The sequence below is a fragment of the Musca domestica genome, unplaced genomic scaffold, assembly GCF_030504385.1.
Source record: "Musca domestica strain aabys unplaced genomic scaffold, Musca_domestica.polishedcontigs.V.1.1 49, whole genome shotgun sequence".
NCBI lineage: Eukaryota > Metazoa > Arthropoda > Insecta > Diptera > Muscidae > Musca > Musca domestica.
In genome coordinates this window covers 2398892-2411529 of record NW_026712344.1, presented here as the reverse complement: position 1 = coordinate 2411529, position 12638 = coordinate 2398892, and the positions used below count along the sequence as shown (strand labels likewise).

Below are 12638 nucleotides of genomic sequence, written 5' to 3'. Positions count from 1 at the left end.
AGATTTAAACATTAATGTCTTCTTTTCCGTCACAGTTCCTCTGGCAATAACAACAACAGTGATAACTCCATGGCGCCCTTAAATGTAAGGACTTCCCAAAACTCCACGAAGCCACTATTAAGTGCCGTTGTAGAGGATGCTCGCAGAGAACCACAGTGGCAAGACGATTCGTTGAGTTCACTCTCAATCGAATCTGAAGATGATACCAACTTATTAAGTCAGGTAAGATTTTGTGGAATTTCAAATGTCTAAAAATTCTAATATATCCCATGTGAATTATTTCCTTGACAGGCTATTGCCGCTGGCTGCAATAGACCCAAATCGAATTTGGGTTTTACAACCAATTTGACTTCTACGGGCAACCACAAGACCACCCCATCGTTATCGTCATCACAACCGATACCAATTAATGCCGCAACCTCAGCATCCTCTCTAACATCTCAAACAACGGCCCGTCAATTTGATAAGCCACAACCGCAGCCAAACGGTGCAAAACAACCAAACTATGGCCCCATTCTGGCCGGCAATGAATCATATAGTTCCGTAGACTCCAGTGATTCCAATGATAACCAATCGAAGTCCCTATTCGAGCTATGCATACTCACGGGAATGCATAAGAATCGAGATAACAACTTGGGTGGCGGCAGCAGTTCATCGTCGCGAAAACATACACGCAGTTCCCATTCACACCGGACTCATAAAAATGGTCATAACGATCAGAATACCACCCAATCGAATCCCAATTTGAAACAGTTCGATTCATTGCCAATGCAAGGAAAGCAACTTACACCGAATCGTCATGTGAGGGAACGCGATCGAAGGGATGAGAAACTCTTAATGGAATGCATCAATACGGGTATTATGAAGAAGATTGGTGAATCCTGCAAACAACAAAATCCTCCCTCGTTACTGACCCGTGAAGCCTTGGTTTTGCATAACAACCAGCCAAAAAACGGGCAGGCTACGTCTGCAGCTGCTCAAATGGAGGAACTAATTCGCCCACAAAGTGCCAAATCCATGGACAACTCCAGTTTGTCCACAGCTACCAGCATCAACACCACCACCACCATCACAGCAGCTCCAGACGTAGAGAAGAACGACAACATTTCGAACAATCTGCAGCAAACGATCACCAGCAACATCATCAGTCACGACGAAGACATAAACGATCAAAGAAATCCCTTCAACTCGGAAGCGGCGCAGCACAGGAATCCAGCAGTTCCACCAGACGAAAATCTTCCAAGTCTCGCGAGCGATCCAGAGATAACGAACGGTATTGGGTGTAAATCTGATGAACCGGAAGATACTCAAATGGTCAAAGTGATGAGTCTAATCAGTCATTTATAATGGAGACCACAGTGTCACTAGAATCACGAACAAATGATAATAGTCCAGAAAAACCTCTGGAAAATGAAAAGCACAAAGATCCGGACTTGATGTTGAAATCGGTGGAGAGGTTAACTCTAGAGTTTGTCTCCTCGGCCGAACAATTACGTACTAATAGCACTGGTCCAGCTATTATACATCATAACTTTATCAATGTCACTGTGGCCAATGACAGTGCTGGCGATTGTACAACAACAACAGCTTCGATTTCCAATGACACTTGGGATGAAGACACTTGCCCCAATGATGTAAGTTTTCCCAGTGTTAGCATATCGGCACCCAAGGTTATCTCAATCACCTATGACGAAGATGATGAAGATCAAGCCACCACAGCCGATTATAAGGAGCTAAACGATTTTGCCGAGAACACACCGAATATTGATGAATTACCACCTCCCGATTTATCTTTAGATTTCGACAATATTGGTGTAAATCAGGCCAATGGAAATGGTTACAATTATGATTCTCAGCCATCATCCATGGACTGTTATACTGACAAGACGTTGGTCAATGAAAACGTCTCGTCTACTAAAACAGACAATGGAGATGACGGTAAGAAAGACCGGAAAGATAACCCGGAATCCGAAATGGAAAACTCTTCGTGTGGCCTCAATTTTAAATTGGGTGGCATAGTGCAGACAGCTGCCGCTGCTCCATCTTTGTGCTTCAATGTCAATGCAATGACAAATTCGACTTTCATAGCCCAAGAAGCCAGAAAGCTTGCTAACAACTTGCAAGCGCCCGATACTGATGGAGAAGAGGAATTAACCTTTAGCATTAACAGTCTTGATCTGGATAATATTAGGCCGCCATCCGGAATGGATTCACTAAATATTTCTGGCTATTATCAGGATTCCCATACACAGCCAAATTCATTGCAAAACTCTCCGCAAATGTATTTCAAATCGCCTAAATTTCCACGAAAAACATTGCCTGCTGGTTTGGTAGCGCGAAGAGCATTGGGGCAAATGCCTCCTCATCTAAGCGGAAGTGCCGAGTCGGTGAATTCTTCTTGTAATTTACTGCTGGATAACATAAAGCCGCCAAGTTTGATGGATGAGCTTTTGGATTCAATGATAAGCGTTTCGAGTATACAATCTGAAATAGCTGATGACTGTGCGAGCATGGCCACAACAGTCACTGTATCGAATTATGAAACTGCTAATGGCGGTGTAACGTTGGGCTGTGAGGATGGTGATACCATTACTTTACGTAGCTACAGCGAAGATCAATTGCCCCGTGATGATGAACAGCATACCTATAATGATGGAACTATAACACCATTACCATCAGATTATGACTTCAGTTCAGCAGAAAGTACACCAAAAAAATCGTACTCGGCCTCTCCAAGTATGGGACTAAGAAATCTGACACCCAAACAAAAGCGACAAGTGGTAAAGGATCGCTATCGTACCTACACCATTGACGGAGAAATGAGTGAAGAGTTGAGAAGAAAAATCGAAGAATCACAAAAAGACGAGACCCTACAAATTGAAATAACAAGCTATGATGAGAGAAATGCGACAACCTCAGTGGAGAATGGAAAGTACGATGATGACGATGGACAGAAACAAGATAGTGATTTGCAAAATACACCACGTAGCCGAAGAAGATCCAGCCAAGAACGTTATAGAACTCAAACGATATCGTATTCCGATTTACAGGCTCATATAACTCAAGGAACCAATTATACGGACATAACCTCAAATTATACATTCACCAGTGATAATGTTGCAACATCAGACAATGAAACGAATACACGATTAGATCAAGATTTAACCAGTTTGGAATACGATCAAAATTCTGAAACCGAATCATGTCATAATTTTGAAACAAAACCACATGTATTGACCGATTGTGAGGAGGAACAAGAATTGGAAGATGCTGAAATGGAAATTGTCGAAAAACAAAGTGTGGTTAGGCCTAGAATTGTAATACCCGGTGAAAGTACGGCTATTAATGATGAGAGTACAGAAAACGGCGACGAAGAACATGCGTCTCCCGTCAAAACAATTAGAGGGGGTAAAAAACCACAATATGTCTCTCCCTATAGTATGAAATTCCAAAAAACCATTGACACATCTAAGACAACAAAAGCACAAGGGCCTACCACAGGCACAGCTACAAAACCTAATGGACAATTAAGAAAGCCTAATGGAGCCTCAGTGGCCTCAACAAATACAAAATTGGCCCAGAAGAAACCTCTCAAGGATGCTGCAAAAGATAAGGCCCAGGATGTAGCTGCACCTGTTCCACCTTTGGAACGTCAAGGCACATTTGTAAAAGATGAACCATCTGTGGATGCATCAACGGTGCCGGTAGTTGAAACTAGTCCAAAGAAATCGAAACTATCAAAGCTGCCAATGAAACGCCAATTGTCTTCCTCCAGCAACACATCGCCACAGAAGACAGCCAACACACGCAAGCTGCCAACATCAGCCAATTCTTCTTCTTCATCATTATCAGCCACAAACAAACGCAACTTTGGCGGTTCCATTACAAAACCTCAACGGGCAAATAGTAATGTCAACATAAGGGTAACTACCAATGCTGCCCGCATAGCGGTATTATCAACAAGGGTTTCAACCACCACACCTCCATCGCGTAGCAATTCAACATTGAACTCAGCCAATGCTGCAGTTACAGCAGCTCAAAATGCTGCTGCAAAAATCAATCAAGCTCAATCACGCATTGCTGGCATTTGGCGTAGAGTGGATGAGGCAAAGAACAGACAACAAACAACGACAAAAATCAACAACAACAACACAAAAGGATCTCAGTTAAGTGGAAAGACAACAACTACGGCACAAGCCGCCTCATCGCCCCGGCCTGGTACGCTTGTACGTAGCACAACGTTTGATAACTCACCACCATTGACTACGGTAGTAGCGGCGAAACCCAAAGCTGGTGTGGGTAATGTTGCTGCTACTGGTCCCGGTAAATCAAATGGTGGATCAGTGGCATCAACGAAAATTGCCATGGCACAAAGACAAATTTTGGGCATACGAAAATAATTTTTAACAAAGAAAGGTCACGAGGTGAGGGATTAACTTTGATTTGAAATCGTTAATGGCTATTTTTTTTAATGTGGAGTAGCATTAAATCAGTTTGTTTTAATCTCGTTAAGCATTTTTAACAATATTAATTGTGTTTTCTGAAATATTTATACGCAGGTTATTACAACCTTGTGATTCATATAAAAAAGTATTACTTGAATCCAAAGAATTTCACATAAATTGGAAGAAGCAAGGAAGAGCAATAAATAAAGTTAATGAATTTCTGGAAAAAAATAACAATACGAATCATTTATCATTTGTGTAAAACAAAAGTAATTATTAAACTATAAACGTCTCTACATCCAAGCAACTAGCTGTCATAAAGATGTGGTTCAATGTATTTTGAAAATTTTTTTCACAGTCATATTGAAAGTATTTTAAAATTAAATTAAAATGCTGCTTAACATTTCCAACTGACTCTTGTATGCGACACAATTTTACAATTGTTTATAGTAAACACAAAAACTTTAGACCACCAACATTTCACCTACAGCTCCTCCACATAACAATAATCGTAAAATAAACCTGAAATTAAAACAAATTAAATCATTAAATGGTTACTAATTCAGTGTGGTAGTGAACATAAAACTTCTTATATACAAACTTATATCTATCTACAAACATACATATTATGCAACGCACATTTTATTAAGAGGTAACAATTACTCAAAGATGAAAAGACTTGGATTTTTGCATAGGAAATACTGAAGACAAAAATATATTAAAAAAAACACAAGATAATGGCGGTAGGGTAGGATCTAACATGAAATTACAAACTTTTTAAACAATAAATATAAAATCAAAATATGTATATCTACTGGTCCCTCAGTCCACCCATTAAGGCCTTCAAAATAAAACACAAAATGAATCAAATTTGATTGGTGAACTCCTAATACAAAAAAAAACATGAAATGGAATCCTAACATAAACAAATTTAGAAGTATTATATTAATATATTTAAAAAAAAAACAAGATGTAATTTGTAGAATATATATACGTAGAAACTGTGGATGATGGCCTCTATACTAGATCTTTGATGAGGCCCAAAAAATTATCCACATAAACAAAACAAAAAAGAAAACATTTATGTATAACTTGAAACAATAAAGTCACATAGGAAGATATTTTTTCTTTGAAACTTCAGCCAAATGTATTTAAAATTTTTAATTATTAACGTTATTATTATATTGATTACATAAAACAACAACAAAAACTACTTAAATAAAGAATATGAAAACGAAAGATTTATTATATCACATCCATCAATCACACACACAACATATGTAGGCAACATTATTAGTTTAAACATTAGTTTTTAAGAAACCCAATTTTCTATTCATAATCATTTTGATTTGTAAGTCTCACCAAAAGATTTTAAAAGTCTGTTTACTGTTATTAATTTTTCTATACCAAAAAAATCTACTTGTTTTTTATTTTATTTATGATTTAATTGCTGTTTTACGCGCTCATCTATATACACTTAAATTGAAATGGTTTTTTAATAATATTTTTTCTTTGGCTATTTATAAAATTGTTTGGCATTAAAAATAAAGTATTTTATTAATTACACACATATATCTATATATATTAAAATAGACTATAAAGAAGAGAAAATATTACAAAATAAATGAAAATGATTTGCTTATTATGAAATCTATTTGAAAAATATTGTTTTAATACAACATCTTTGCGGAATACGTATTAAATGAAAGTGTGCGGTAAGTAAAAAATGTGATAATGCCAAGTGATCAGCAAATATTGCAAAGCTCTTAGTTTTCTTTTGAAAAACATTACTCTCTGTAAGAAATCAATAAAAAAATATATAACATTAAAAGTTTGCGGCAAATCGTCTAATATATATATATATACATGGTGAGATAAAAAACTGCAACAAAGTCAAACGCCACAGTTTGTTCATTTTTTTTTTTTCGAATTGGTCACCCTTGGCACGATTTATGGCCTTCAAACGGCCAAGAAAATCGTCACACGCTGCCCGAATGTTGCTTTGCGGTATTTTGGCCCGAAGCGCTTGCTTGAGGTGATCGACACTTTGGTATTTTTTAGTGCCTCCCTTGCTTTCCAAAATACTCCAGACACAATAGTATAACGGATTGGTATCAGGAGATTTTGGTCATTGTGGCCATTGTGCGCTGGAAATGAAGTGAGGAACCTCATTTTGTAACCATTCTTGGGTGACGCGTGCTTAGTGCGATGGTGCTGAGTCCTGTTGGAATGTCCAAGGTCTGCTGCAAAAATGTTTGCGTGCCTAAGACTTTAATACACCCTCCAGAATATTTTCGTGATAATAGTCGGCATTTATTCTGATGCCACGGTCGATTAATACGAGCGGAGAGCGACCATCGGCTGTTATGGTGGCCCGCAGCATCACCATGGCCGGCGCTGGAGTTCTTGTGGCCAAACCAAGGTGCACGTTTTCACCTGGCCTCTTTGGCAAGTAAAAACGATCATTTTGTTTGTTTACAAACTGCTTGACAACGAATGTTTTCTCATTGGAGAAAACCAAATTCGGTAGTTCACCACTTTCGGCCAAGCGAAGGAAATCTTTAGCTCTTTTTCTTTCTGTTGCGGTGTAAGTTCTTGCACTTTTAGGAATTTCAATGGCTTTACCCCGAGCTCATTTTTCAATATTTCCCAAATGGAATATTGCGATATGTTCAGCTCACGAGCCATTTTTCGGCCACAGCTGTTGCTGTTTTCATCCGTCCACTTCCTTGACGTCGGGCTACGCTACCAGGCTACCAGTATCACGGTTACGAGCGATGGTACGAGACACAAAAGATTTATTCACATTTAAATGCTGGAGTGCTCTAACTATCGTTTGTGGTTACTTGTGGTTTTCCGGCCAAATATAAAGAAATCACACTATCACGCTTGAATTCTATTACGAATAACGTTTTTTTTTCTGAAAAATTCTCACCAAAATGCTTTTGTGCGCTTGTGAACAATATAATGAACTGTCACTGGAATAATTTTAACAGCTGTCGGACGAGTCGCTTAGAAATGACAGCAGTCTTTTTTTTTTCAGTTTTTTCATCTCACCCTGTATTATGAGTCATATGTAAAAATTTGACATGCACACGGAATTACACATAGATAATAAAAGTGACGGCGCATATGTAAAACCCATTCTGTCTGATAATGATTTAAAATATAGCTTAAGATTTGACTAACGTACCCTACTTTTATCATACTTCATTCTAACTGCTGTTATTAAAACGTGATAAACACATTATATCTTCAAAAATTAATCTTGAAAATTTCTTTAGTTTTAAAGAACAATAGATGCCAACAAAATGTTTATATATGTCGGTAAAAAAAAAACACATTTTTTAATGTAAAGTAAAAAAATAGATTTTGTAGTCATCCCCTATATTATACACCTGTGTTTCCTTTATTCTAAATTCAATGGATTTTAACTGTCAATTCCATTGCATTTGGAGAGTCGACTTCATTTGACGTATACGCAATGGAATTGACAATTGATTTATTAAATGTAAACGTATTATTTGAAAGAAGTTCCTGCAGGAAATATAAAAAGACAATGCAATTTTTTTTTTATTAAACAGTACATTTTTATTTTAAACTCTTAGTAGCAGGCATGTCTTTTATATACAAATACAGAATGGAAAATAAAAGATAAGAAACTCTTAAAGTATAAATTCCAAATTTTGCAATATGTAACTGAACGCAGCCATCGTTGCCCCTCATATGACGGCGACGAATGACATACGTTGCTATTGAAGGGCGCCACTTTCTTATATGCTAATAGTATTGCCATTTCTAACATTTTTCATCAAACATTTAAGACGTCAAAATGTTAACTTGATAAAATTTTCGAAAGACGGTATATTCGCTGCAGTTTTTGTTTCCAATAATTTTTGAGAAAAATATAAAGTACACCATTAATATTGTACCAAAGAACAGTTGCAATAACTTTAATTAAGACAATAACTTAGTTTCATGTATCAAATTTAATAACATTTGGCAAACAACCCTTACAGTACAACGGCAACTCTGTTTCATTTCAACAAGCCGACTCCATCATCAACATTCTCGAATATTTTCTCCAATGCAAACATTGATTTTGTGCGGCTAATTGTTATTTTGTGATAAGAGCAAAAGAATAGCAACAACACGCTTTTTTAATTAGTTACCAAATTGAATTGACTTCAAAATGTCTTTTGTGGAATGCATAAAAGCGACGCTTATATTTATTATCGGTGTGCTGGTGTGTGAGTGTGCAGTTAGCACCAATGAATACATGAAGAGGGAACACTCATTAGTTAGACCATTCCAAGGTAAGTTCCTCCCCAGATGCTATGTTTGAAATTTAAAAGTGAATTTGTCAATGCTACATGTTGTTTCAGGTGTTGGAGTTAATCTAGCCAATTGGGACTTCCTCGGACACACTGTGGTGACAAGCAACTACATACGGCTCACACCCGATTTACAATCAAAAAGTGGTGCGCTATGGAACTATTCGGTAAATATTATGACTCAGATGTGCAAAGTACAAATAATTTACAATGTATTTGGTTGTTTTTAGCCATGTTTGACCAAAAATTGGGAAGTTCATGTAACCTTTAAGGTACATGGCAAGGGCACAGAACTTTTTGGTGATGGTTTTGCTATTTGGTATACTAAGGAACGTATGCAACCGGGTCCAGTTTTTGGCAGTAAAGATCACTTTTCTGGTCTAGCTGTTATATTGGATACCTACAGCAATCACAATGGTCCTCACAATGTAAGTATTGAAGAAAAACTGGCTTAACTCTAGTTTAGTAAAAACTCTTCAATTTTTTCGAAAATTTTTGCAGTAGTAGGTATTTTAACCATGATCCCGGGAAACTATTTTTTTCTTGGGGGACGGACCTGGGAACCCAGATTTTTGACCCGAAAGTCCGGGTTCAAGACCCAGACTAGACCCGGATCCACTTCCCGATATAGAAGTTCGGAAGTTATAGTCAAATTATCGATTTTTTGGACCCGGATTTTTTATGAAACCCCCAAAAAGTCAAAAAAGGGCCCAATATGGGGGTCAACAAAATTGTTTCCAAATTATAGCTGACACTCTTACCTTTCCAAAATGCTACAATTTGTGCTAATACCTTTTTCGGGTCCAGAGATATGGGTCTTTCCATCCGCATAACCAGTTCATTAAATCTATGTTTTCAATAAAAAAGGTATATTTTGCGTAAGCATGAAATTCAGAAATCTTTGGTTCGCGTTAGCCGGTGTAGGACATACCCAGAGGAGAAAATCTCAAGCCCCGGCCGAAGGCCGGCTACTTACAAAAGGTATCCAATTTAGAAAACTTTGGTTCGCGTTAGCCGGTGTGGGACATACCCAGAGGAGAAAATCTCAAGCCCCGGCCGAAGGCCGGCTATTTACAAAAAGTGTCAAATTTAGAAAACTTTGGTTCGCGTTAGCCGGTGTAGGACATACCCAGGGGAGAAAATCTCAAGCCCCGGCCGAAGACCGGCTACTTACAAAAGGTATCCAATTTACAAAACTTTGGTTCGCGTTAGCCGGTGTAGGACATACCCAGAGGAGAAAATCTCAAGCCCCGGCCGAAGGCCGGCTACTTACAAAAAGTGCCGAAATTATGAACCTTTTGTTCGCGTTAGCCGGTGTCGGACATACCCATAGGTGAAAATCTCAAGCCCGGGCCGAAGGCCGGCTATTTACAAAAAGTGCCAAATTTAGAAAACTTTTGTTATTCCGACGACTGTTACGCGAAATAAACACTTTTTTATTGAAAACATCATTTTAATGAACTGGTTAGAATCGCGTTATGCGGATGGAAAGACCCATATCTCTGGACCCGAAAAAGGTATTAGCACAAATTGTAGCATTTTGGAAAGGTAAGAGTGTCAGCTATAATTTGGAAACAATTTTGTTGACTCCCATATTGGGCCCTTTTTTGACTTTTTGGGGGTTTCATAAAAAATCCGGGTCCAAAAAATCGATAATTTGACTATAACTTCCGAACCATGACAACTTACCCCTTCATGTGACCACTTGTTGGATAGGTATTTCCATAAGCTTTCAATCGATACTCATATTGTCTATATCGGGTAAGTGGATCCGGGTCCAGGCGGGGTCTTGATCCCGGACTTTCGGGTCAAAAATCTGGGGTCCCGGGTCCCCAAAGAAAAAAATAGTTTCCCGGGTTCAGGGTAAAAATACCTACCTCTGGAAAAAATTTCATAAAAAATCTAAGAGTTTTTACTAAACTAGAGTTGTTCCGAAAAACTAACACGTTAGATTTGAGGGGTTTTGGGCCGAAATTGTTTCCATTATTTTAAAAAGAACACAGATATACATTTGTAAACGGTTCGTGAGAGATGTGTCTCTGACTCCCAAGTATATTAAAATTCCGTTTTCATTTCGTTAAAAGTCCTCATTGCCATATTATTGGCTTTTCCCGGATAAGTTGAAGTTCCCATTCCCACAATATATATTTGAATTAAAGTTTGGGTATTTTCTTACACTTACACTATTGAAAAATGAATGTATTTTAAACGCCTAGTTTAGATATCAGCTCTTGAGTAGTTTAATACTCGATAATACTAATCAACTATTATAAATAACAACTGTTGAATTTTAACATTTTCGGGAAATAATTTTATCTACCAATAATACTAATGAATCATATTTTTTAAACTAGCATCAACATCCCTACTTGAGCGCAATGGTAAACAATGGCACATGGAGTTACGATCATGACCGTGACGGTACTCATACACAATTAGCCGGTTGCGAAGTGCGTTTCCGTAATGTTAATTTTGATACACATGTGGCGATCCGTTACGAAAACGATATTTTATCGGTATCGACAGATCTTGAAAATCGCAACGAATGGAAAAATTGCTTTGTTGTTAACAATGTTGAATTACCAACAGGTTACTTCTTTGGTCTTTCAGCAACAACAGGCGATTTGTCAGACAATCATGATATTTTGAGTTTTAAATTCTACGACTTGGACACAGATGTTACGGTAAGTTGAATTTCGCTCATTGAGATGTTACATTTGTAATAATGCTTAAATCTTTTTTTTTTCTAACAGCCCGATCAAATTATAGCCCGCGCCAACATAATTCCCAATGCCAAAACATTCGAGCCACCACGTGAGCATAAAGATGACCCCAAACCCAGCATGTCAAATACCAAGATCTTCTTCATTTTACTCTTCGGAATGTTGGCAGCTGTAGCTGTGGCTATTTTTGCCATTTCCTATTTCAAAGAGAAAAATGCCCGTAAACGCTTTTATTAGTTAATAGCATTTTTTCTTTAGATATTGAAGTCTTCGGCCGATCGACCTCCACCAAACACGACATCTTTTTGAGAGAAAAAGACATGAATATATTTTAAATAGCAACAAATTAAGGTTTTATAGTTTTTAATATCAGTCATTTTCTAACTAAAATATTTTTTCGATGTATTTTTATATACCTACCGTGGTTATAGTTGATTTCATTTAATTATTTATTCGAGCAATTAGTATTTTCAAATATTTAAATTAGGTATAATTTCGCGTATATATACCCTACTCTGGCCCTCTCTATATTCATTTCTCAGTAGGTATTTGTGTTGAAAAATTATTGATTTGCAATTTTTCCAGTGTGATATTACATCACAAAAATTTGTATAGCAAAATGTTAAGAGTGTCAAATTAATGAAAAAATGGAAATATTTAACAAAATATGCAAGCAAGCTATGCGGATTGGTAATGTGTGTAGATAAATTACAACAAATATTGTGGGGATATTGTAAATAAATAGTTTAATTATAAAAAACGTGTTGATGTCTTTTTATTTTAGTAGTATAATGTATTGTCGCTACATCCCACTGTGTGTTGAATATTTGGGGTATCTACGAATAGATTTTTCCAGAATTTATCCAATATTTTCCAAAAACAAACTCCTGATTTACATTAAACAACTATAATTTCCGCAAGTGTAATTTTTTGGATGTAGATATGGGCATGGCACAATTACAGGTGGTAGAACAAAGCAACCGCCATGGTACAGTGAAATAAAGGTAACCACATTTCATATTAGCATCTGTCAAGATGAAGAAGAAATCGAGACAATCGAACACTTACTCTGCCACTGCCCAGCATAGGCTAGTGGGAGAACTAGTGTCACACGACTTGTCGTCTTTTTCTAACAC

The 12638-nt window shown here is 37.2% G+C and overlaps 2 protein-coding genes across 2 annotated transcripts in view; both read left to right on the top strand.

Moving 5' to 3' along the window:
* LOC101895218 (adenomatous polyposis coli homolog) overlaps window positions 1-5684 on the top strand; it is a 52660-nt gene extending 46976 nt beyond the window's left edge. Inside the window, 3 exon segments of the mRNA XM_059127948.1 lie at window positions 36-222; window positions 292-1314; window positions 1317-5684. Coding sequence (XP_058983931.1) covers window positions 36-222; window positions 292-1314; window positions 1317-4400 — 4294 coding nt within the window. The 3' untranslated portion in view covers window positions 4401-5684.
* Window positions 5685-8251: 2567 nt separating this feature from the next.
* LOC101894935 (vesicular integral-membrane protein VIP36) lies at window positions 8252-12112 on the top strand. Its single transcript, XM_005188558.4, has 5 exons — window positions 8252-8761; window positions 8831-8946; window positions 9010-9207; window positions 11134-11463; window positions 11533-12112. Exons 1-5 carry the CDS (start codon window positions 8638-8640, stop codon window positions 11737-11739), a joined length of 975 nt encoding a protein of 324 aa, XP_005188615.1. The 5' UTR covers window positions 8252-8637; the 3' UTR covers window positions 11740-12112.
* The last annotated feature ends 526 nt before the right edge of the window (window positions 12113-12638 follow it).

Excerpts from the sequence above, each read along its gene's own strand:
- LOC101894935 (XM_005188558.4), top strand. The coding sequence starts at position 8,638 with ATGTCTTTTGTGGAATGCATAAAAGCGACGCTTATATTTATTATCGGT. Across the intron at positions 9,208-11,133 it reads ATCACAATGGTCCTCACAAT|CATCAACATCCCTACTTGAG; the intron begins GTAAGTATTGAA and ends TTTTTAAACTAG. Across the intron at positions 11,464-11,532 it reads ACTTGGACACAGATGTTACG|CCCGATCAAATTATAGCCCG; the intron begins GTAAGTTGAATT and ends TTTTTCTAACAG.